The 26,328-nt window shown below is 36.9% G+C and overlaps 1 protein-coding gene across 50 annotated transcripts in view; it reads left to right on the forward strand.

The window, feature by feature from the left end:
- Positions 1-26,328, forward strand: part of CLASP2 (cytoplasmic linker associated protein 2) — a 145,794-nt gene that overhangs the window by 75,329 nt on the left and 44,137 nt on the right. For 23 of the 50 annotated variants that reach the window (XM_014266212.2, XM_014266219.2, XM_074540828.1 and 20 more), the window contains 13 exons: positions 3,726-3,818; positions 4,446-4,591; positions 6,410-6,545; positions 9,664-9,734; positions 11,787-11,846; positions 12,971-13,048; positions 13,598-13,765; positions 16,301-16,356; positions 17,491-17,661; positions 20,938-20,961; positions 23,765-23,782; positions 25,708-25,809; positions 25,946-25,972. In XM_014266212.2, coding sequence (XP_014121687.1) covers positions 3,726-3,818; positions 4,446-4,591; positions 6,410-6,545; positions 9,664-9,734; positions 11,787-11,846; positions 12,971-13,048; positions 13,598-13,765; positions 16,301-16,356; positions 17,491-17,661; positions 20,938-20,961; positions 23,765-23,782; positions 25,708-25,809; positions 25,946-25,972 — 1,150 coding nt within the window. The remainder of the gene's footprint in view (positions 1-3,725; positions 3,819-4,445; positions 4,592-6,409; positions 6,546-9,663; positions 9,735-11,786; positions 11,847-12,970; positions 13,049-13,597; positions 13,766-16,300; positions 16,357-17,490; positions 17,662-20,937; positions 20,962-23,764; positions 23,783-25,707; positions 25,810-25,945; positions 25,973-26,328) is intronic. The other 27 variants (XM_074540854.1, XM_026792707.2, XM_074540897.1 and 24 more) reach the window with 7 other exon arrangements.

Consider the following 26,328-nt stretch of genomic DNA (forward strand, 5'->3'; position numbering starts at 1 on the left):
TTTAGCTTTTAATTTTTCTGTCTTTGATGTTACAGTTGCCTTTAATGAGGTGTGTTTATGTTGCCCTCTAATGGATAGCAGCAGTTTATGAACAAGATGGGTGATTTTAGATGTAGTCTGATGGATCTCTGTGCTAAAAAGTACTGTAGTGACAGGATTGTGCACTCATATTCAAGGTTACAACCACCCTGTTTTTACAACTTAAGCCTTTGCTGAAACAAGAAAATTTTGTGTTCAGATTATTAGGAATAACTCCCATTAATAGCTAAAATTTGTTTGAGAACAAGTTCAGTTCTTTTTATAAAGTCTGACGTGGGAACTTGTGAGCAAAAAATGCATTATGTCATTGGCTGAACACATAGTTTCATCTTGGCCTCCTAAAAGTGTAATTAATTGAGGGTAGGGAGAAAACAAATAATTAGAATATTACTTTTTATTCCTGTGAAATTAAGGTAGGCGTGTATAACATTGAAAATACAGGATTTTTCAGTGGCATTATGGTTTTCATTTCATGACAAAATAAAATTATACCACTTATTAAATTCTTCACTCCAATGCCAATTTGAATGTTTCTAAGTTCAGTTCTATTTGTGCCAGGTAATTAAAGAAAAAATTCAATTCCTTGCCTGGAAATGCTAATGGGGTGGACATTAACCCATTGTACAGTTGCTTCTGTGTTTGCCTGGTGCCCAGTATGTTTTAGTCTTTCAGCAATAACTATACAGTACAACATGGTCTCTTATGACACAGAGGCTGACAGCAAAATAGTTATATTTTCTGGATTTGCTTAATGAAACAGCTTGCAAAAGGTTTTTGTACCTTGACCAGGACTTCAGACTGGGGTTTGAGTGTGCATTGAACAGTCCTCAGTTAGAGGCCACCAAAAGGCATCATCGTATTATATTTGCTGAGAAATGTCCTGACAAAGGCAGGAATGATGAATCTGACTCCATGTTCTCAGAAGACTAATTTATTATATTAAAGAATATTATACTAAAGAATACAGAAAGGATACTTACTCAATGCTAAAAGGATAATAAGGAAAACTCATGACTCTTTCCAGAGTCTTGACACAGCTTGGCCCTGATTGGCCAGAGAGCCAAAACAACTCACACCAGAATCCAATGAAGCAATCACCTGTGGGTAAACAATCTCCAAACACATTCCAAAGGAGCAAAACACAAGAGAAGCAAATGAGATACGAATTGTTTTCCTTTTCTCTGAGGCTTCTCAGCTTCCCAGGAGAAAAATCCTGAGCAAAGGGATTTTTGCAGAGAATGTGTATGCTGCATCATCCTGCTTCCATTCTTGTTGCACCTTGCTTTATGATAAATTCACAGAGAAATGCTGAGTTGGCAAAGAAATTCTTGTCGCTCCTCTTGTAGGATGAGCTTTCTGTGTATTAGTCTGAACTGAGCAGGAGACAGGTTAAAGAGAGTTATGGTAAAGGGAGATTCTGAGGAGGTTGAATCATGTCATGAATTCTGATGGCATCAAGTGTCACTGTAATATGAAACTGCATCTTGAGTTAACTAGAGACTAGACCTTTACACTTTCAAAGAAAAATAAAAATTTTCTTTCAGAATGAAAATCATTTTCATAAAAAAGCTTACTGAGGCACACATAATACTTATTTTTTTCAGAGTATGATACTTAGAGAATTAGTGTTAGAATAAACTAGGGTTGTTTAACAACTATTAATAGGCTGCCAGTATACACAACATATACAGAACTCATGTTTTGTGGGCGGTGGAGTAGATACTCCATCAGATAGATAGTGACTTCCACTGAGGGAAACAGTGATCATGAGGAATAGCTTTCAGGCTTTTTTGGATGCAGTCATAGAAGTGTATAGAAGTACAAAGCTGCTTCCACAGTGTATCCTGGAAGAGCTCACACAGCTGCATGGTAATAAAAATCTCACTTTCGTTGGTAAAGTATATTCAGAAATCGTTTTCTACCTTACATTGAAGCTGGTCTGGGTGTACTGAATAATCTGTTTCTGTAAAGGTTCCTAGCCTGTTTATTCTGGAAATCCAGTATGAAGGTGTTTTAGAGCTGTGATGTCTTTCACCTCCTCCATATTCCAGCATGAAATATGCATACCTCCATAACCATATTCTGTTAAAGTGTTGGGAAAAGAGTAGATGTCAGTAGAGTTAAGGTTCCACATGCTTTGTAAGTTAAATTAATTTGATGTGCTCAGGAAACAGGAAAACTAGACTGTATTTGGAATAACCCTTACAGTAATTTGAAGATGCCTGGGAAATAAAGATATTTTAAAGAAAAGAATCATTCAGCATAACTGCAGAACAGAAGAAAGGCATTGCATCATTTTAATAGTAAGATCAAAGATGCATATATACATGCTAGACACAGCTCTTAACCAATTCATGCAAAACAAGGTGTCCTAACCACTGGCCCTCATTTCCCCTGTTTGCTCTTGCACATACAAAAATGATGTGTGAAATAACGAGGCAGCATCAGGCCCTGCTGTTTAGGTGCTATGTGAGTTACTGTGCTGGTGTCCAGCTTTCACTGTAGAGAGGTGTGAGTTTCCCTGAAATCCTGACCTATGTCTGCCAGCCCTATGCCTTAAAGGTGTCTCAGGTGCTTGTGTATGGGCCAGTGAGTTTTGCCTAATGTGATTACATGAAAAAACTTCTGATCAAAAAACCTGGAAATGTTTAACTGAAGATAGTTTGGTTTTTTGGGTTTTTTTAAAGAAAACAAAACCATGGCCGGATTAAGTTTCTGCTTAGTAATTTGCTTCATATTCTCTTAAACTTGTTCCCAGTCTGAAGGGAAAAAGAGCTTTAAATTTTGTGTATGCAGTGGAAACAGAAAAAAGCATCCTTTGAGTTATGTCCAGGAAAATAGAAGGGAAATCGGTTAATTTAAAAATACTATTTTTTTCACGAGTAGGTTTTTTATTCCTTTATTCTCTAAAAATCTGTTCTTATACATGTGCAGTTCAATAAAGACATTAATTCATTTTAAAACAAATAGTGACTGTTGCATTATTAGATTGTTCAGGCTTCAATATTGGTGGTCTTGCTGTATAGTGAGAATTCTGACTAGAGGCGGCTCCTTATATAACTTCTATTTATTTACTGACTGTGTAAGTTAATAAATTATAGTCTTAAAGTAGCAATAAATAGAGAGGCTATGGAAGCCTTTTAATTTAATTTTTCAGGCAAATTTTAATTTTGGTGTTCTCACAGCCCAGTTAGTTCCCCAGAGAGTCCCAGCTCCAAAAGAGTTGCAATGAATTAAAATGTTGGTTGAGTTTCATTATAAGAGTATGAAAATGAAACTGAGTTTCCATAGTATTGCAGCAGATTGTCTAAAACCTCTGCTCCTATTGAATTATTTATTTTTTTAAGTGGAGTTAATGAAATTGTGGATATGATTAGCTCATCATAAAGGTGAAGGGTAAAATCTTTGTGATGAGCTAAAAGGAAAGGAAAATGCTGAAAGGAGAATGTTGCTTCTTCAGCCTTTTTTTCATGAATAATCATTACTCAGTGATATCTTTACAGTTTGGTCTTAAAATGCCCATTTATAACTCTTACAGAGATCTCTGGAACTTTAGGAGTAAGATTTGTGGGATTAGAATTGTATTTTCACTCTTCTCAAGATATTTTTGTTCATCACATTACCTAGGATATTAACAATAAAAACTTGCTGATTTTTTTTTTTTATTTTTATTTTTAATACTTCAGATTTATTCTAGTCGAGAACTTGAAGAAACGTTGAACAAAATCAGGGAAATTCTCTCAGATGACAAACATGATTGGGATCAGCGAACTAATGCGGTAAGCTTTTTATCTGATTTCAGGCTTGGGTGGGTGTATTTCATAAAGCACAGACAGTATTTTAAAAAGTTCTTTTTCCTAAAGTCATTGCACTCCATGTAATGAAAGAAATTTTCATTTTAATTTTTACGTCTTCAATTTTCTGTACCAAGTAAGTTTGAGTGTTTTTCTAAAGTCCAAAATGCATTTTTGCTGACATTTAAGTGGAAGCTTTTCTAGAAGCCATCACAGATGTTGAAGTTTGGCATTTATGTAAAGCTGCATATTCTACAGGTTAACTGCTAGCATTAACATGTCTTGTGTGCATCTGTGAAAAGTTCCACTTACAGGGCTAAAATTTCTGTGTGTATGTACCATTTTTATTTTTTAATCATGTTTATGGCATCTTAATGCTTATAAGCAGGTATGTGAATGGAATGTATTTATATTCTGGATTCTGATTTTTTTTTTTCACCTCTAGAGCTTAATATAATTTTTTCACAATTCTTTTTAATTACTGCCATATATTTTGAAAATTTTGCTTTAAAGACATGCCAACATGAATTTTGCATAGTGAAGCTGTTCCTTTTTCTTTTGTTTTGAAATGCACATTGGCAGTGTCCTAACCCTACTGTGTTGATTTTGTAGCTGAAGAAGGTTCGTTCCTTGCTCGTTGCTGGAGCTGCACAGTACGATGGGTTTTTCCAGCATTTGCGGCTCTTGGATGGTGCTTTCAAGCTGTCAGCCAAGGATCTCAGATCCCAGGTGGTGAGAGAAGCCTGCATCACTGTAGCGTAAGTACAGTTCCTGTGCCTTTGGGCACCTTGCTGGGTGCTGCTGTGGGGTTGGCTTAGTGGTGCTTTATTACAGTGACTTGATGAGGTTTCCTCAGGGTGAGAGAGATGGACAGGAATCTTGGTTCATGATCAGAAGGCTGGATTTATGGATATATGATATATAATACATTATGACTATACTAAAAGGAATAGAGAGCGAAGTTGCAGAAGCTGCTAAGCTAAGAATAGCATAGGAAAGAATGAATAACAAAGTTCTGTGTCGAGCAGAAAGGAAGGACAAACTCTCCCGTGAGTGGTCAGCAAATCCAAACACTCACAGAAAACCAATCACACATGCACCTGTTACATTCCACATCAGCAGATAATTATTGTTTACATTTTTCTTCTGGGGCCCCAGCTTCCCAGAAAGGACAAATCCTAAAAGAAAGGATTTTTATGAAAAAATGTCTGTGACAGTGCTTTATCAGTGTCCCAGGTGAGGTTCTCTTGTTGGGCTGCTGTGCTCTGTGACTGATAGAGTCAAGTCAGGATCTGAAGCCACAGAGGAAAAGAAGTGCTTAAAGGAGTTGGTTCTCTGAGGGGATACATGTAGCTGATAATCCTGTAACCAATTGTATGTGAATAACCAGTTACCACCATTGCCAAGCCATCATTAGTGCAGGTTAATGCAAACTGCTGTGAATGATACTGGGGACTTATCTCAGGATCACTTATGCTTGGGTGATTGGCACAGCACTTCACTGGCACTGCTTGTAAAGACAATGTGAATAGCGCTGTAGTGGTTTGAACATAGAGCATTTTGCTGAGGTAATATCTCCCAAGGAATCATGGAATGGGTTTGGCTTGGAACGGACCTAAGGATCATCTAGTTCCAACCCTGTTGGTAGTGCAGGGACACCTTGTACAGGACCAGGTTGTTCAAAGCCCCACCCATCCTAGCCTTGAACACTTCCAGGGCTGTCTCTCTGGGCAAGAGACAGATGATTGTGATAATTTTAGAAGCTGTGGCTAAACTGAAATAAAATCTTCACTGTTAGCATCTCATGGACTCCTTTAAATTCAAGGGCAGAGGGGAAAATCAGAGTAGTCTTTCCCGTTCCCGTGTTTTTCGTGACTTTTTTTTATCCTCTGGAAAGACATTAGTGTAACCACTGATTTTCAGTCTTCATCTGAAACAGGATCACCATAGAGTTCACCCTTGCTATTCTGGTCTCCTGTTTGAACAGACTGAGAGGAAATGCTGAAGCATACAACTGCCCTTTCCAAGGAAATTGAGACTTTGAGAAAATTGTAATAACTTTTCCTAACATGAAGTCAGGAGCAGTCTAAAAGTACTCTGCAAATATTCTCCTGCAGGCCTAACAACCTGGAATTTTCTTTGATCCCTAAAACATTGATACATTTGTTGTGTCATTTGCTGCTGGCTACAAATCCTTTTTTATATAGTCTTACTGCATGAAAGAAGCATTTGTTGTCAACAATGGACAGTTAAATTTCTATGTGTGGCATGTGTTTTAATATTCGTTAAAACTGAAAACCTAACCTTTAAGAGGCAAGGGAGTCAAATTTTATGGTTGGCTGATTGTGGTGAGTTCAGTAGTTTTGCGTACATTCAAAAGGAAAAAAAAACCTCAATAATTTATTTAAAATTTTACATTTATACATCTCAAAGTCTGTTAAAAAGCAGAAATAGTGATACTTTTTGTAGACATGAAAATTTAGGCTTTCCAGTTGTAGTACTTGTATTTTCATTATGAAGCAAAGTTATTCATGTTTTTTAAGACTAAGAAATTAATTTATGTTTCCTCTAAACAGCCACCTTTCAACTGTTCTGGGAAACAAGTTTGACCATGGCGCTGAAGCAATTGTGCCTACTCTTTTTAACCTGGTTCCCAACAGCGCCAAAGTGATGGCAACCTCTGGGTGTGCCGCCATCAGGTTCATCATTCGGGTAGGTGTTCCAGTCTCACCTCGCCTGCTAGGAATTTTCAGATCGTGGCTCTTGGCAGAGATAACAGCTGCCCTGAAATACATGTTTTTAAATCATTCTTTAACAGAGGAGTAATGTTTCTCATGGGTGGACAAATACTACGTATCGTTGAAACCAATTGGCAGCACTGTCATCATAAAGATGGAAGAATAGGTGTGAACAGCTACTGTTTTCATGTTTCTGGGATTTTTTTTTTTTTTTTTTTGTAATGTGTTAATTGAAAAAAGACCAAGTGTGTTTCAAAGAGTAACTGCTTTTAACTGCCTTTTTGGAAAATACAAACTAGCTAAGAAACTAGTGAGAATTTAAATAGTGCAAACAACAAAGCACTATTTAACAACAAATTTCTTTCTACATATACACTCCCCCCCAAAACAATTTGAAACCATGGAGTTAATGATAAAATGTTGAAGAGGCTACACATACCTGGATCAGTTCAGAAAGCACAAGTGCATGAAAGAAAAGTCCAGTAGAGACTTGAATTTTTAAATTCAAGAACTTTCTAAGCTGAGGCCCCAAAGCTATAGCATATGGGACAGAGGAGTGCTCTATCCTAGCTGTTTTCTAGTGAATGTTCTTTGAGCACCTACTGACTGGTGTCTCAGGCAAGATATTTAGAGTTTGGGACTTGTACTGCCACTTTTGTGTTTCACATAAAGTGGGAGATTGCCTGTAGTTTCTGCATTAGAAGTTGTGGTGTTCTTAATGCCAGGCACTTACTGCAATTTAGTATGATCTCATTGGTGGTTTTAATTTTGTAAATTGTTGCAAAACCTAAGAGGTTTCATGACTTTCGCCTTTTGTTGCCATCTTCAGAATGGTTCAGAAGGTATATTGCTTTGTGTCTCTGTGCCTCTGAGAATGTGCTCTGAGACCTCTGCATGCATGACCTTTGCATAAGCACTTGGGCTAAGACAAAATCCCTTGGTATTTTTTCCCCAGACTCTTACCCTCCACTGTGAGATGGCACAGACTTGAGAGGGAAGGAATACACCTTACATAGGATAATTAAAGTTGTAAGAGAATACCATTAGCAGTAGTGTAAAACAAGATCAGGCATGTAAGAAATTATAAACATTCACCAATTGCATTAAATTTGCTTTATTGGTCTAGGTCATTTGAAGACAAGCTTACACAGCAGCTATAGTTGCCCTGATTTTGTTAAAATTTCTGTTCTTAGCTGTGACTTAACATAGTGGATTTGAAACATAAGAAAAAGAAAATCCTATCCACAGTGTTCAAATACCCAACCAATAAATGGCATATGTGAGGTTTTTTAGCAGAAAATTCAGATTTGAGAATTAAATATCAAAAAGAAGTGCAGCCCCCATGCCTGTTTGGGCTTCTTTGGACTAAATGAGTATTGGTCAGGGGGTCTTTGATCAATTGAATATTTATAACCCAAGCTACTGCAGTTTTTGGAGTCAGTGTTTTACTCAAAAATTCCCAGCAGCATCCAGTGACAGCCATTTGAGATCCTGGTGCTTTCCTTTGTAATTGCTGTAGAGTGAGTCTGCATAGAAACAGGGAGGCTGTATTATACCAGTGATCTTGAGGAGCTTCATCTCATCTTTGTGCCTTCATTGGATTTCATATTTCTTCTCCGGGAAGTTCTCACAGTGCAGTCTGATTTCTCTTTCTCGACTCTTTGTACACCAGGAAGCCAATTAAAATAAAAGGGGGGGGGGGCAGGGAGGGAGTCATGGAGAGATGGCATGATGGCAGAAATCTGTCTCAGAAGGAGGTGGGATTCAGGTTTGTCAACTGATCTTCAGGGTGGTTTTCAAGGAAGCATGTATCATTACATCCTCAAAGGAGCCGAAGATGAAGTATGACATGTTAAAAACAGAATTAAAGCAAGCCTGAGGCTTTGATTCCTTTGCAAAATGCTTTCTAGAAATTACAACATCAATAGCTCCAAATAACTTGAATTTACAGGTTTCTCCATCTGTAAAAAACTATTTTTACCCCTGATTTGCTCATTGTCCCTTTCTGGAAGTCATATGCCTCTCTTCAATCTATACAAAACACAAACAAACCCCCTAAAACTGTGTTTCAAGTATATCAGGACAAACAAATATAACTGCTAGGCTCTTCCAGAATTTTTGATTAATTTCTTCCTAATCCTAAAATTGGCAGTACTCTGTGGGCTGATGATTATCTCTGATTTTTTTGTGATTTGTGTGTTTATATACTGCAGCTGTGATACATGAGAGAGTTTAAATTCTTCATTTCTGTACTTCTGAAGATCTTGGATTTTTTTAAATTAGCCTACTCTTTCACACTGTATTGGGTACTGTTTACTGTAGGTATTTAATCAAGAAAGGACTAAAGAAATTTACTGAGAATAGATTTGTTGAACTACATTACTCCTACTTGAAATTAAAATGGCAATGCTTTGTGTCTACAACTAGTTAAGAAAAGCTGAAGTAAGACAGCTTTAATTCTGAATTCTGTAATGCATTTGGATTGAATATGGTTTATCTTATGCATAGTTTAATAGTTTTCTTCTCCCATCAGGTGTTGCCATATTGATTATCTGTATAGGCTTGCTTATATGTCAGTGCTTTTATTACTTCATTGACATATTTTGCATTAAAGGACATTTGATCCTTGTGGTACTCATCATACTGATCCTTGTAAGAATGCCTATATTTTCATATCCATTGATTCACTTTTTGCTCTATAACACTGACTTTTAAGACAGCTATGTCTATTACTTTTTTTTTTCCTGTGGCAAAACTAAAATAGCATCAGCTTTCAACTCCTCTGAGGAGACAGCTACATTTGAACTTCTTATATTACTTTTGACAGCAAAGTATTGCATATCATGATGTAATTGTTGATGGCACTGGAAGTGGTTTTTGCTTGACCTTTTGGAAGAAAATAGCTTTCTTTCAATTGACATGCTAACTGCAGTCGTTCATTATAATAGTATTCCATGATTTAGTTTTGGTAAGCAGTTTAAATGATTGCAGTTTTTATTATGGTGTTAATTCTGTTTGAATTAATAAGTACAGTACAAATTCAGGATTCAGGAATGCTTTTCTCATAAACTGTTTTGCCCTTTTTTTGGCAGCATACTCATGTGCCACGACTCATACCTTTAATAACAAGCAACTGTACCTCAAAATCAGTTGCAGTTAGAAGGTGAGTACATTATAAATGAAAATTACCAAAGCTGTTACTTTTTAAAATATGATTATCATATGTTGAAAATTAACAAATTAGAAGACTTGTGGCCATAAATGCTGAACACACAAAACTGTTAGCAAGTAAACTGCAAACTGCAAAATTTAATTTCAGCCTTGAGACAGTGGCAGCTACCTTAGGACACAGAGCATCCCTGCGTTGTGGTGTTCAGCATCTCAGCTACATCTCCAGCATGTTGCTTTCTCTGAGAACATGATGCTTGAACACGTGGGTTGGCTCTTAAAAAATGATTTTTTTTTTTTGACAGTGTCATTTTCTGCACCAAATCACACAAAAGCAGTTAATGCTGTTTCAGGACTGACAGTAGTCCTGAAAGCGATGTCACTGTGTGTATGCAGGAAACAACTTGAGCATCTGAATTACTTTCTTTGAGTCTAAGCTGCTTTTGCATCCAGAGCAAGTGTCACCTCAACCCAGATTGTACTGACCTGCCACAGCTTCTGGTTTGGCTGCTAAACAGTTCACAGGGCTTCAGTGCCTCCACATGCTGTGCCTTTACTGAGGAACATGAGACTGTAGGTGGCTTTGGTACTGCAGTTCACAATCTGTTGGGAATTTAGCTGACTAGAGAGACTGGAAAAGTACAAAACCGTGGCTAATTCCAAGTCCTGCACCTGTGTTGATAGCTGTGTCCTTGGGCCTAGCTGTAGTAGGATAACAAACAGTGAAAGAGACATGAGAAAAGAGAGATGTAACCCCTAAGGAATGAGGAAGACTTCATGGTATAGTTTAACCACAGATTGCTTGGCTGACAGAATATTCATAAGCTTATTATTTGCTGTATAAGTGTTTGATGCTTTCTTCAATAAACTGGACCGGACCTGTGTTGAACCATCTGGTGTCCTGGTCCCCTTCCTTCCACAACAATCCAGTGAGCATCACTGAAGGTGTTGTCTCCATACTGCTTTCATTCTTTTGGAAAGACAGCGAAACACTTTCAGTTGTAATAGTGACAAGCATTGCAGGGTTTCTTGCCATGCCTTGCTGATGCCCAAAGGATTTGGGCAGAATAAAACTAAATTTGTCCCTCCAGAACAAGTAAAAAATGCTGAATAACCAGAAAAAGAGAGTGTTTTGGGCTGTCAGGTACACTTCATGTTTGAAAATTACCCACACCTCCTTAATCTGTGTCAGTTTGATTTTTCCTCAGGATCTAGCTTCAGACATAGTTTTTGAAAGTATGCCTTTTGCTAATGGCAGTTGGCTAATTATCAAGATTCCCAAATTAATAATGAATACATTTAGAGATCTTCATTACTACTGTGTCAGAAAATCTTTTGCAGTGCTTTCTATTATGCAGAGCACTCTGCTCATAGTCTCATGTTTTCCTTTATGCTACATACTCAGTAGTGACTGACAGATGGAAGGATGGGAATAGGGTTTGGGGCAAAAATATACTGCCATAGAAATCCTGTATTGTGTCTTTAGTACTTTTATGTTATTAATATTTTATAATTATTATCAATATATTTAAATTAAAATTAGCTATTATATCATGTACAATATATAATTATATATTAATATGTCTTATTTTGTATTAGTATAAAAATAGACTAGTTATAGCAATTATTAATATTTAAATTAAAGTTTTATATTAATAATTACTAATATTTTATGGGGTTTTAATGTTGTTATTTTTTATGATAGGATTTTATACTCTGTACAATTTTTTCAACTTCATTAATTTATGTCTGTTATTTTGGGACTAATACAGTTAACATGGGGTATGTGTAATAACATGACTTGAACAGCACATTGTTAATTGAACCATGTCTGTTATTTTGAAGTTTAAAATTAGTTAGCCTGCATGTTTGCTTAATATAGAGAATATTTTAACTTTCCAATAAGGTGACCAATGCCCTTATTTGACAGATAAAGGTATTTTATTTTATTTATTTCCTTCAGGGGGAAAGAGTAAAGTTAGTGTTTCTTCCACAAGCACATTAGAGAAATGAGTGTTTAATTATGACTTTGGCTCTGTGTTTTTAGGCGCTCCTTTGAATTTTTAGACCTGTTATTACAAGAGTGGCAAACACATTCACTGGAAAGGTATGGGCCAGTATACTTTTTCCCCTAAAATAAACTGCTAATGTAATTTAAGACAGAAATATTGTCGTTGAATCCTTTAATTGGATTATGTTGTTCAGTGTTGGCCAGCCTTTCTGGCATAGACAGCCTTTCTAGCACAGCAGGTCATGTGGCTTATTCAGGTGCCAGGGGGAAGGAGAGCTGTATGTTCCAGCCTTGGCTTCCTGTGGCCTCCTCTCCTTCCCCTCTGCCTCTGCTATCCTGCCTGTGAGCAATGCATATACAGGTAAGCAGCTGTCTTTTCTCCTGGCAGGGGGAAATCTGTGTGTTTGCTGTGAAAGAGGGTAAGTGGGCTTAGGCTGGAGGACTTCTTGTGCTAATGAGTAAGGGCACGTTGTGGCGTCTCCAGATAGATGGGAAAACTGGACATGCATCAGTTCTGCAGGTTGGTCACTGTAAACGCAGGGTAGGAGCAAAGAGAATAAAGGGCATCCAGAACTGACTCTGAAGAATTCATCCAGCTCATTCCAGTCACATTGCTGCTTCCCCAGGGTGCTCCTGAGAAGGAGAGTAATGGGGAAATCATTTATGCCAAAGTGTATAAAAAAAACCCATAAAACCCACCACCTCTCCCCCAACCCCCAAATAACAAACTTCACACCCAAAACTTACCTTGAATTAAAACTTTTGTCTTCACAAGTTTGTGTTCTGATGGGTACTTTGCTGTTCATTGAACTTGTATTTAGGTTTATAACTCATATGCCAAAAGCTTTCCAAGCTGTAAGAAAACTTATGGTCTTAATTTTTCCCCGTTTCCTACTATTAATATAACAGTGGGAATAGTTTTTCCATTTCAGGAAGGCAAATGTCTTATAAAAGGTATTTTTAAATAACTTTTTAAGTGTGATAGGTGGGTGTATGTCAGAAGTAGATTAAAATCCTTTTAGATTGAAGGAGTAAGCTGACCTAAACCTTTACAGAAGGTACAGTTATGTCATCAGTGTGCTTAAGTGTTTGTTTACTGCATATTTTGGAAAGAACTAGCATTGCAGCTGTTTTTTACTTGGTGAAATGTTAATTAAAGTGTAAAGCTACTGCTTAGAATTTGGAGTAGCAAAATAGCATGAAGAATGTCTTTCTTCTAGGCATGCAGCTGTCTTGGTTGAAACAATCAAGAAAGGTATTCATGATGCTGATGCAGAAGCAAGAGTGGAGGCAAGAAAGTGAGTTTTGATTCATTTTGCTCTGAAAAATTGCATGTGCTAAATGAGTGATAGAAGGCTCTAATCCAAGGTGAGCTGCTATCCATGGCTGAAGAAGATACAAACAAGTTTGTTTGAAAACTGATATTTTTGTCCTGAATTGCTACCCAGTTTCTTTAGTAAAAGACATTCTCAAAGCCAAGTCAGTCAATGCAGTTGTGCAGCATTTGATGATTCCACTGAAAGAAAACTTAGAAAGGTTGATATTGCTGCATAATCATTCTTCTCCCATTAATTAAATCTTTAAACAACTGCAACACTTTGAGAAGGCTAGAAAACAATTCCTTTTGCTTTCCCACACAACTGGTGAGTGAATGTGAGACATTCAGAGGATAGACTTAAGTTATTTTGAAAAGATTAATTCAGTCCGTGCAGCTGACTTGATGATCATTGCTCATACTCTCAGTTCCTTTCACTCCCATCCATGGTTCATTTTGTAATCTTTACTTCCTGACTCCATCCTTTTAAGAAAACACTGAGCATTTACATGTGGTTTTTATTTTTTTGCAGGGCTTATCTGGGTCTTAGAAATCACTTTCCTAGTGAAGCTGAGACTCTGTACAATTCTCTGGAGCCACCCTATCAAAGAAGCCTTCAGACCTACTTGAAGAATTCTGGCAGTATAGCATCTCTCCCTCAGTCAGACAGGTCATCCTCCAGCTCACAGGAGAGCCTCAAGTAAGGGTCACTTCACTGTTTCTCAGCCAAGAAATAAATGCAGTTTCTCAAAAGCAAATTATCCAGATTCCTGTTGAGTACAGAAAAACTGCAGTTTTGTTTTGTGACTTCCAATTTTTTTGCTATGTGACAGCATTACCCCAGCAAGCTGGAAAGTACAGTCTTTAACTGGATATTAGGATGCTGTATTCATGCCTTCATTCCCTGACAGCTGCTGTAAACACCAAAATATCTTCAAGGTTCATACTGAACTCCAGCATTCTGATGTGCTGAATAGGTCTAAGAAAGCTATAATGGTGTAATTCCTTTATTGTCTCTTTTCCCTGGCAAGCATGAAAACGGAACATGAACAATGAGATTTGTTGGAGATCGGTTTGAGGTTTTTTTTCCCTATCTTCACAGTACTGAATATGTATTAGCAGTATTTCTGTGCTGCAGTGATCTATTAAAATGCATAGGCAATCTTGAGCTGAAGAAATTAAAGTTTTCTTAGGTACCAATAGTAAAAGAAATCTACAGGCTTTTTAGCAGAAATGTGAAGTAGTAGTAGAAGTAGTACATGGTGATTTTTGCCTTTAAATGCTAGAAAGCTTCCTCAAAGTATTTCAGCCTTTTAATATTTCAGATCTTCATTATCAAAACCAGAGAGCTTGTCTCCTCACTTGTTACTTGAAGGCAAAGACTGCTTCTCACATATTGGAATTCGCCTTTTTTTTTTTTTGGCTAATGCCTTAAATATCAGAGATTTACCTTATTATTCCTGTGATTCTTGTAATTATAAAAAAATTATGAAAAAATAATTGTCTGTGATGCAAGCAATTGCCAGCACTTCATTTTCCACAAATGTTTATTCGAAGATTAAATATTCTTGTTTAAATTAATCTCTGTTTCTCATCTGAAAATAAAAGTGCTGTTAATGAGTTACTGGTAATATACTGTTAAAAACTAAATTACAGGGAAATTAGAATCTTAAAATACTCCTAAATCTTCAAGTGTTGTTTCCCATGTTGCAAGATGTGTAAGTGCTACAGTACAGGAAGTGAGGGGTAAAAGAAGAAATGAACAGTAGAGGTGATTGTATTGGAATTTAATGAAATTTTAATTGATTTATTACAAACTTTGCATTCAGATGGATGTTTGTTACCCAAAATTTTGTTTCTGGCTTTTAGTATAGTGAATGCTGAATTCCCCCTGTATAGGCTATGATTTCCTAGAAGTCAGATCCTTTGTGATTTTTGACCTTCTGAACTTACATCTCATAGAGATCATTAATCCAGAATTGTTTCAGAGAAGATGGAGCAATGAGAGAGAAATGTGGTGACTTCTGCCTACTTGTATGAAACTGTTTATATAAAATGTGAATTGCAATAGATTGTGGCAGTTGTCTGGGACTTTTGTTTGGAGCAAGTTGTAAGATCAGGAGCTCTACTTCAGCCTCCTTACCTTACTTGAGGCAGAGTACCTTCAAAACATTAGTTAGTCATGTCAGAAAAGCAGGTTTATTCAGAACAAGCTGCAAACACATATTCTTCTGAGAGGATTTAGGTTATGGTGCTGACCTTTATATTACTGCTGAGCTAATAACTGGGATAAATCCACAGAATGAGGCATCTCTTTTCTTTCTACTTTTAGGTTTAAAATTAAAGGAATTATTTTTACTAAAGCTGAGACACTGACTCAGCTTGAAATTTGACTGTTGATGAAATACTCAACTATTTCATCAAATACAAACTTCCCCCATCAGATATTTAACCAATGAATATTAACCAATGAATATGCAATTATGTTTTCTTGTACCAGTCCTTTTCATTTCCCTGATCTCTCCAGCTGCCTTTTACCCTTCCAAATAGGCCAAAGGATGGGCTCACGATTAAACTTGACTAGACTGGAAGATTGTGCTTCAGTAACTACTTGTTTTTGCAGTGGGAACGAAATGAAGACAAAACATAGAGGAAAATACATGGGATTTTTCTCCTTTTTTAAGTTATGGGAGCCTCTACATTCCAACAGGGGAAATGGAGTCTAGCTGCTTGGAAGCATCAGCATTTCCTTTTTTAATTTATAACTTAATTCTTGAGACATCTGGGACTGTGGAGGAGTCTTATGAGTTGGACACCTGTTTTTCTTGTTACTGCAGACACCACTTCACATAGTCTTTCATAAATAAAGGTTTTTGGGTAGCTCCCACTGTTATTGTTTGATGGCTGATGTGTAAGATCAGCCCTGTGGTTAAAACCTTGTACTGACCACCTTAAATGTTTCTGTGACCTAGTCTGGAATGCCTGAACTTTGTTAGCAAATGTGGCTGTCAGTAGCTGAAGGATTAGTGCTTTGTGGTAAGGATGTAGTTTTATAAAATGTAAGGGAAAAGATAATCCTGGTTTTCTTAGCATTTTCTGTTTAAAGTATTTATCTAAAAATATGATGAGAAGGTTGAGGGGGAGAAAAGAAAAGAAAAGAAATTTTTTTCCTCTCTTTTATTTTTTACTTTGCATCTAATACATGAGACTTACTGGATTTATTGACTTTTTTCAGTCGGCCTCTGTCATCTAAATGGTCTGCAGCCAGCCCAGCAAGTCTTGCAGGCAGAGGTATGGTGGTGGTAATATTGTGTAGTGCATAGTTCTTCATGTTGTTTGTATTAAAAGTTCTAAATGCAGCTTAAAAATTGACTATCAGCATTTACCCTGTTTCCAAGATAAATAATGGTATGGTGTCACTACAAACTGTACCTGGAGCTCAGATTGCCTCACACTTGCTTCACATTTTATGTAGTTTCAGTTGTTTCAATTATAAGACACAACTCTTTATGAATTTTGAATTAATTGATCCTCTGTCCTGGAGTTTTGTCATGGAACAGTCATTCTCAAAGAAACAAAATATTATTCTTTGGTCTGTTCATGGTTAGGCTTATGGCAATTAGAAGTTAAAGACTCACTGTCTCTTTGATCTGTTCCCATGTAGCTCTTGCTCTTTGTAAATAAATAAATAAAGAACAGCAGCCAAATGGCATATTTGTAATTCAAAGAGTTTAATTATGTGTTTAGTTTTTGGGATTTAATAACTTCAATGTCTTTTCCCATAATGTCTTAGTAACTCTTTGAGAGTAAATCATTGAGGAGCTTTTTACAAATGGACTGTAATGAAGGATGGATACTGAAACTGATAAGGGGGAGTCAAGTTTAGAAGACCTAAAACAGTGGTTAAAATTAAGCAAATAGTTAAAATTCAGTAAATAATAGGAAGTGAATATGAAAATACTAAAGATTAGACTCTAAAACATTTCAGAATACGCATTCAGCTTACCTTAGCTGAAATGTGGGAATATTGTTTGTCCTTCAGTATCTCAAGGAAGGATGTGAATTTTCTTACAGTTGTGAATCATTCAGTAACATAATAAATCACATGAAGGTTCAGAATTATGTCATTTGTGCTGGGGTGGGAAGAGACAGTTTGCATTAAATAATGCTAAAATTTCATGCTGAATGAAGATAAATACTACTGACTCACAAACTCTTTCTAGATGCAATTCATAGCAAGACCAGATCTGGTTTGCTTTTTAATCTCAGTAATTCTTGGTTTAATACTAGTTTAACCTTTTTTACATTGTTTTTTGTGCTTTCTTACGAGCATGATACGGTAGTAGATAATGTTATCCTCTTAAATATCATTCATTTTATTCAATATCAACTCTTTATTTTCTTTTTCTTCTCCTTTTCTGGTAGTTCCAGGCAGCAGCAAGGGCGTCCCAAGCCCGGGCACCCTGCAGAGGTCCCGCAGTGACATCGACGTGAACGCTGCGGCGGGCGCCAAGGCCCGCCATGCTGCTGGGCAGGCAGCTGGAGCTGGGCGCCTCTCCGCAGCCGGGCTGCCCCCGGGCTCCTACGCCTCCCTAGGTAAGGGGAGCTCCTCTGCTCTGCTGCTCTCAGAGGTCTTGGGGATTTTCTTGATCCAAAAGTTACAGTGCAATACTCCTGTGTTTGAAAGCAGTCGTTGTTAGTAGCACTGGAGTGTGGCAGAAGAGCAGGTGTTCTGAAGTAAGTCGCAAACTTTCCTACGTGCTTTATTTTTCTTGTGCTGGAAGAATGCCAGTGCAAAGAGTGTGTCCATACTGTGCTCTCTGAATGGCTTTATCTAGAATTAATGTTAAGTGTTGGAAGGAGTGGTATCTGTACTTAACAGCACATGGTGATCATGTCTTTTTTTATTTGTAAAATGAATGTGAGAGCTCTTGATTTTCCATTTTTCTCAGCTGTTTAGGTATTCTGCAAGAGTGCTAATTCTGCCTGGCAGTCAGTGATGGCTTCTTCATGAAATAGAGAAGTGTTTTACACAATAACTTACTACACATTGAGTGTGTAATTTCTTCCTAAGGGCATTGATGGAACTATGTGTATGCTTTACCTAGCTGACAGCCTCCACTGATATTTGCTGTTAGACATAGGAAGTGCTGCACGTGGTAATGGTGCAGAAAAGTATTTGATAATTGCAGTGGTACCAGGTGGTGGTGTCAGTGCTAGAACATCCACTAAGTGGCAATGGTAAACGACTATGGACGTGAATTTTTAGCTTATCAGTGCTGTAGGGATAACAGTAGGGGAAGAGAGATTCAGTGTTCACAAAACTGTTTTTTTCTTCTCAGCTTTTGTGCCAGCTAGATTAGCAAGGAGAAATGTTAGTATGGCCATAGGTAATCACAAGAGGCTAAGAAGCTGTATAGTTCTTCTGATCTGCATTGTCTTTGGGCAGGTCTTAGCATACATGTAGGCTGTGGTTTGTGAAGGTTTTAGTTGTGCTTTTTAAGATCAGAACTTAAGTTAAAAGCTGCCTAAAATTAGTTGATTCTTTTCGTCATCAGGGCCCGGTATAAGTGCTGTGAACGGCATTGATTTTAGTGTTAATTGAAAGAGCAGTCCTGAACTAAAAGGAATACTGGGTACTTGGAATAGCACTTTCGGATGTGGGCTCCCTCTGGTGCCCGCAGAGGGGGCAGCAGAACCTGCTGGATTGCAGGTGGACACCGACATGAGGCTGCCTGGTGGAGGGGATACACCCGTGGTTCCTCGGGGAAATGATGGGTGCCCCATCCCTGACAGTGTTCAAAACTAGGCTTAGAGCAACCACTCCAGTGGAAGGTGTTCCTGTCCACAGTAAGGGGATTGGAACTTGGTGGTCTTTAGGTCCCTTCCAACTCAAGCCATTTTATAATTCTGGAACCGTGAGTTCCTCCTCACTTAGTGCCTAAAAGTCTGAAATATGTGTGATGATAGTTTTCCAAGATCAGAGTATTGCCTGGTGTGTTTTGATGTGCAATAAAACATATTTTGAACCTCAGACAAAGCTGGCATTCAAAGTAAAAGTGATGCAGAGCATGGTGACAGAGAGAAAAGTCAAATGGAAAACAAAGAGATCCTGCTCTGTTAATGTCTTCTTTATGCTGCTCAAATGAAGGGACTATATTGTCTTAAGACTTTCACAGAAAATTATCTCTTGATTGGACTATTGATTTGCTTTTACAACTTTTAAAGCAATATCTGAATCTTGCCAAGAATTTTGTAAGGAAGAGTTGAGAAGGGCACAGAGATTTCCAGTGAAGTAAACAGTGGTGGATTTAGCAGGAAAGTAACGGAAATAGCTTATTCTCTGTGTAATTTATTGATTGAATGAGTGAGAATTGGGAGAGAGGAATAATAAGCAATAAATCCAGGTCCTATTCATTTGAAGGATTTGAGTTGCTGGAAAGCTTTACCTTGCTAGCAGATGCAGTCACTTGTGGAGAGCAGTGTGATGTCATTTGAAATGGCAAAATAACGTAATACTGGCAAAGTACAGTGAAAGTCAAGTCCTAGTGCAGGCAGTGAAAGGGCAGTGGTAGTCAAGGAGACCAAGGTTTGTTTGCAGTCACATAAAAGCTGTACTGCTTGACTGATCTTGGCTCAATCTCCTGACAGTTTCTTGACTGTGGTAAGGTAATTTGAAAGCTACATACCATGTAGACAGTGTGACTGTTGTTTGTTGTGGATTAGCTTCAAAATATTGTTTACTCTTAGTTTTCGAAAGGTAACCTTTAAATCAATGGAGTGCAAATCCAAGCAAGTGCCATGTTTCAGATAATGGGCTAATTTGTAAAGTTCTTTCTTCTGTCCATTTTAAGGAATTTATTTATAGTAGCCCAAAGATGGAAAGTTAAATGACAGAACTATCAAGCCAATACTGGCCATGGTCTGAAAAGGCCCAGGCACTGTTACTTTATTTCTCTAATGCTTTCCACTCCCTTTAGGTGTTGCAGTCAATACCAAAATAAATGACATTGTGTCCTAGAGCTTGAATTTATTTTCAGCCTGGCTTGCAGAGAAACATCCACCTTTTGCTTACACAGCTACCAAATTTAAAGCCTCAGAAGGCCAGAAGCTTATAAGCATAGTAATCCATAATTGTGTTCACCCATCTCTTCCTTTTTCATTATTAATACAAGAACTCTTGCTTATTTATGATTTATTAAAAGACTATGCTAGAAGCAGGAGGATACTCTCTAGTTATTTTAAATGTTGACTATCTTTGACATCCTTAAGTATTAATGTCCTTGGTGAGGAGGCCTGAGCTGTAATTATATATGTCTTGTGCTAAATATTTTAATTTTGATTGTTACTGTCAGAATATTTATGCCCTACCTTCCAGCTGAACTGGTAAATATTTAATGCTTTTAAAACAGAGTGAAACTTTCTCTTATTTGTCCTCTGTCTTAATTGTGCTGTTTTTCCCTCCTGTCCCTTACCCCAGGTGGGGCTTCATGCTCAGAAGCAAATTTAATAAGAAATATAAATATGTGGTTCAGTAATGATGTACATATGTACTGATGCTTCAGTAACTGTTTACACCAAGAATGAAACCGTTTATAAATGTTTTAGGGTAAGGGTTTTCTCAAATTTGGGAAATACAGAATCAATATCACTGTGCAGGATACTTGTACTCTGTTTTGTAATTTTGTACCTTGCACTGGGCAAAACCAACTTTGCTTAAGGTAGCTTATACATGCATTAATTAGATAAACATGTCTGCTGTATTTAATATTAATGTATTTTCCTCAATTAATGTTTTATGACTCTGCTGTGAACACCTTTATTCTAACACACTAAGTTTTCCATGTTTCTTTGCCTGCTTTTTCAACAAAGAGGATACTTCTGACAAGATGGATGGTAAGAAATTATTTAGTCTGTCCTCTAATTCTATTAAATATCTAATAAAGTGTCTTTTATGTAAAAGTATTGATGTTTAATATATTTGTCTGTTCATTAACAAATTACTATGCTGTTTCCATTAACTCCTGTGTAATCTTGATGTCTTATGTGTTATTGCTGTATCTGTCAATTTTGTGAATGTTTGGTCTGTATCAGCAACAGAAACCTTAACAGAAATCTGACATTACCTCTCTTTTTTAAAAGAAGCTCTGTTAATTACAGAGCAGTTTTGTAATTGTTACATGCTGATGTTAACTAGTTAAATACATGCATTTGAAATTAATCTAGTGCCACCTGATTCAATAGTTGTGCATGTGAAGTCAATTTTTTTGACTTAGCAGAACAGCAGTGGGAGAGCCGAAGATGCTTGACCACTTAATTATGAAAAAAGCAGAAAACCAAAAAAATCTCCTCTATCAAAATCTAGGTATGCTACATAATTTTAACTGCCTTTAAATTCTGTAGTAAAATGTAATTCTCTTAAAGAATCATTTGTGAAGAAGACTTACCTGTTAAAATTGCTTATCAAGTGTCCCACCTAAGTTTTAGCACTTGCTTTTTCTTAATTCACTCTGTTACAAATACATAGTGGGACTGCAAAACAGTTGAGCATCAAGCTTCTCATAGCAATTGTCTGTTTCAGGTGTGTGCAAATAATGCTTCTCATATAATAAAGTGACAGTCCCAGCCTGCTGCTTGGTGATTGTAGTTCTAATTTATTGCTTGGGAGCACTTAACAAGCCCTTAATAAGTTTACTGCTTACTTAATATTTTGTGTGATGTATTTATTAACTGTGCATGTTTGGAAGAATTAGTAGCTTATTGGAAGCAAATGTATCTCATAGAAGTGAAAAGAGTAAGAAAGTAGATCTCTAAACCAGAATCCTGAATAATCTCAAAAGAGGTGCTTCTTGAAAGAATTGGAGCTGGTTTTTGGCACTGAAGATGTCAAGACTAGTTTAATAAAATGAGGAGTGTTTGTACAGGATAGTAGAATCTGTATTGCTTATTTCCACATTGCATGTCCTTAGGCTACATATAGTAGGCTTTACTTGTAGCTGTTTGTTTATAGCTGGTATTTATAGCAACTCTCGAACTTTGGACATTGTCACCAGAAATAAATCTTCTTAGGGCCATGTAGGCTTTTTCTTTTGTCCTGTCCCGAAGTCACAACTAATGCTATGTTGCACATTTCTGTTTAAAGCAGCAAGGGAAGTGCTATACAATTGATCAGAGTTAAAAGGGTGGGGTTTTGTTCTAGAAGCTATCTCCAGATATGATCTGCATTTGGAATGAAAACAGCTGTCCAGCTGTAGTTGCATGATACAGCTGTTCTGATCTAACCATCACCAGGAGGAACTAATCATTTTTCCTTTGCCCACTAACCTTGTCCACGTATTTTTTTATCTCTTCTTTTGTTAGCACCTTGTGATACTCCATTATTGATGACTGTAGGTGAACAAACTCCATAAAACTGATTTCATAAAAGTGACTAATACTGTTATTTAGCTGTTGGAGCTGCCAGTGAACCTTTAGCCATCCAGACCAGGTGGTAGCACAAGGCTGAGAGGAATGAGAAACAGAACCACCCCTTTCAGGAGCTTTTAGGAATCTCTTAGGCTGTCTTAGTTGTTGCATAGGATCTGCCTTCCAGGATCCATCTCTGCAAGACTGTTGATTTGGAGAGGTAGCTCAGGGTTTGGGGGGTTTGGTTTTTTTGTTTGGTTTTGAGTTTTTGCAAACTGGCAAATTTATCTCAGTACTTTGAGGCACTCCTACCTACATATTTCTGTAACTGATTTTTGTGAAGAAGCATTGAAATACACACTGAACTAGTTTTTTAGAGGGAGTTTTTAAAAATAGCTCTGTGAAGATATTGTAACATGGGAAAACTTTCCCAGCAAATCTGACTGAGTTCAGGCTAGCCAAAGACACTAACAGATGTTTTCATCGTTGTAGTTGTCTTGCAGGGCAAAAATGGTAGAGGGTGAAAATAAAAATGGAAGTATCCTTTGTTTGTTTTTTTTTTTTTTAGGGGCATTTTTACAATTACTAGAATGCATTTGATTGTGTAATAAGTTCTGTTTCAGAGGAACTTACAGGAAGGACTGCTGATGAGGCAGGGTCCCATCAGTTCCTAGGTACTGATGGGAGAAAGGTTTGTCTGACTCTCACATTATCAAAACTCAAGCCTTGTTAAGCTCAGCATACTTGTCCAAGTGTGATCTGATTTCAGCAAGCTCATATTCCTTCCATGTCTCTGAGCAAGACTTGATCTTGTGCATGTGTATCTTCAGAGTAATCACAGGCTTAATTCAGAGAAATCCTTCTTGCTGGCAGTTCCTGTCAAATTATCACTGTCCAGTGTGGGAAACACTGTCTCTTTGTTTTTCTCTGAGGTTATGTATAACAGTATGCTTCATATTTGCAGAAGAGCTTGCATTACAGTATTTTTAATGTCTGTTTTGATCTGTATATGTAATTTTTTGACTGATCTCATAGTTGTAATTTTCTTCTATTGAACTTTTTGTGGTTTGAAAGGCAGTGATGTGCATTTTGTTCTTGTAAATTGGCTCTCAGTGTAGTATGGATATTTTCTTGATTATTTTACTTCAGTTCAGTTATGGAGTTGCAACATAAAAGCTTTAGCTCTCTTGACTTGTTAAAATTTGTCAAGATTCCCAAGATTAATCTCAAAAAGAAATTTCAAAGACATAGTACTGTTTGGAATATCATGTATTTTATTATTTTTTCTGTTTAGGAACAGCTTCTGAAGATGGTAAGAAACTCCTTTGTTAGACTAGCTAATATTTTCAGCTTCATATTTTCATATATTGATACAAATGAAGCTTTAAAAGTAGAACTTGGTGTTTCTCGGGTGTTGTGGAGGTTCATAACAGATACGGGCTTATGGGCTAACAGCTTATGCATCTAATACTTGGTTGTTATGTACTATTTTTTAAATTCTTTTGCTTTTATTTTAATTCTCAATTACTCATCTGCAGTCTGAAGTACCATTGCTTAACATTCTACTGTGAAAATACAGGGACTTTATTATTTTACATTCATTCTTTAAAGCAAATCTTGTCACAGAATATTTCATCAAATGTGTTCATGCTCTGGGAAGCAGGTGCTACTATTACTCATCTCTGTGAGACTTGGAAGCTAATTTTCTATTGTTATTAGCATTTAAACCTGCCATTAGTGAATGGATGTAGAGACTCCAAATGAGTTAACAGTTCATTTAACTGACAGACACAAACTGATTTATTTTACATTGATAAAACTGAAACAGGTTCCAGGTGATACTTTAACATAGTATTGAAATAGTGGCACTCTGTATTCCTAGGTTTTGGGCCAAATTCCGAATGCAGTTACATGCCTTGCAGTCTCACAGCTCTCAATTGCCATTGCACGGGGATAACTAGTAGAGTTTGCACTAGTTAATCTAACTGTTCTTGCTAAGCCTATTGTTTTAGTGAATAACCACCTTTATCCTGATTCTCTTCCTATAGACTCTCATCTGTGGCTATTCCCTCTACTTGGAAGAATAATATTAACTTGGTTGATGTCCAAATTCTGCTGTGGAAAGCCTAAAGAGGCTAGAATTAAATAGCAGTCCATGTACTTAATTCTTTTGGATCAAATATTGACTCAGCATGTCTACGAAATATTTTAATCATGCTGTGTTTAAAAGTGTAGAGCTTGTTGAGCTAGATCCACCCTGTGCAGACTTAATGGGATTTGTTCTTGCAGCTTAGAAGAATTATGGTTAGCATGAGTTTGGTTGTGATTTCATTTTGCTGCTGTTTGAGAGGTTGGCTTGGGAAATGTAGTATACAACACCACTATTTTCTTTTATGAAGGATCTTTCAGATAGCTATAATACAGACAACTGGGATCTTCCTTTCTTTAATTTCTTTGTATATGCTGGATGTTACAAGAAACATGGCTAGCAATGCAGAAAGCTTTGAAAAACCAAGAGAATTTGCCATTTGGCATTCTAGGGAAAAGTGAATCTTGTTTTATTTGTAGATACTTAGTTTAATTTGTCTCTTGCTTGGCCTTTCTGTCTAGTGGGGAAAGTAGTATTTCTTTATATCATGTTGTCATGAGAACTACTTGAATGTATTTAGTGTCTGCAAAATGCTCTAGAAGGTTTGGGAAATCCTGTAGAAGTCTGTATGACTGGGGCCAGGAAAACAGTAGAATCTTCAGTAATAAAAAATATTTAGATTTCTTAAAATAGGAGTGAAGTTAGGAAGAAAGCTCAGAATCTGTTGTTTTATGACAGCAATAGTAGAATTAGAAGCTCAAGTAATAATCATGAGAAGACTCTACCTCATACAGCAACATTAGTGTTTGAATTACATTGTATTGAGTAAACTTCCCCTTTTTTAATGTACTTGACATATATATGTTGGAAGGAAGAACTAACTAGCCAGTCCAGGGTGTTGAAGGTGTAATGTGCAAATTGTTTGATGAAACATGTAGCATCAGAGGAAAAGTATCTTGCTTCCTCAGCTATTAAGTTCATCAAGGTGTTCAAATTTCTACTAATTATCCCAAGCGAATTGTCACCAGTTGAGTTACATTGCGCTTCTTTTATATGCAGAAACTTTATAAAATATTAGTAAATACTACTGATGCTCTGCTTCCTGCATGACTGTGAAAAACTGATTTAATGCCCTTTTTCTTTTCTAGGTCGTATACGATCAAAGCTCTCCACCCCTTCCGTTGGTATTGGAAATTCTAAAACAGATTCCAGAGGACGGAGTAGAACCAAAGTGGTGTCACAATCGCAGCGTATGTATTTTCTGTTTATCACTTATACCTGATAAAGAGGCCAAATGCTTAAGCATATATTCATTGACCAATGGCTACAGTCAAAGTTAATTTTTTTAAAAAAAGCTACATACTGAGTTGTTGTTCTGTGCCTTAGGTTCATCATCGCCAGACCAAAATGAAGGTATTTTTTTCAGTGTTTTGGGTCAGTGGTATTTGCATGCTTTTCTGATTCATGTTGTTTTTCTCTGGACAAAATATTAGGTTAGATCTTAGTTTGCCAATTAGATTTTACTTCCTGCTACATTATCTAATTTATCTTTAAATTCTGTCTTCAATTATAACTTCTCAACATTCTTTTCCCCCCTTTTCTGACTTCCTCAACATGAAACACCAGTAAACATGGACTAGTAATAGGGAAGAATGGAAGGCAATTACCTGAGAGACCTAGTTTTCCATTTTTAAAACAGTCTTATTTTAGCCACAAATACCCATTTTCTTTAGGCTAGCCACTGCTGTAGCTCTTGGGTATAAACTCCT

Source organism: Zonotrichia albicollis, chromosome 1 (genome assembly GCF_047830755.1).
Source record: "Zonotrichia albicollis isolate bZonAlb1 chromosome 1, bZonAlb1.hap1, whole genome shotgun sequence".
Lineage (NCBI taxonomy): Eukaryota > Metazoa > Chordata > Aves > Passeriformes > Passerellidae > Zonotrichia > Zonotrichia albicollis.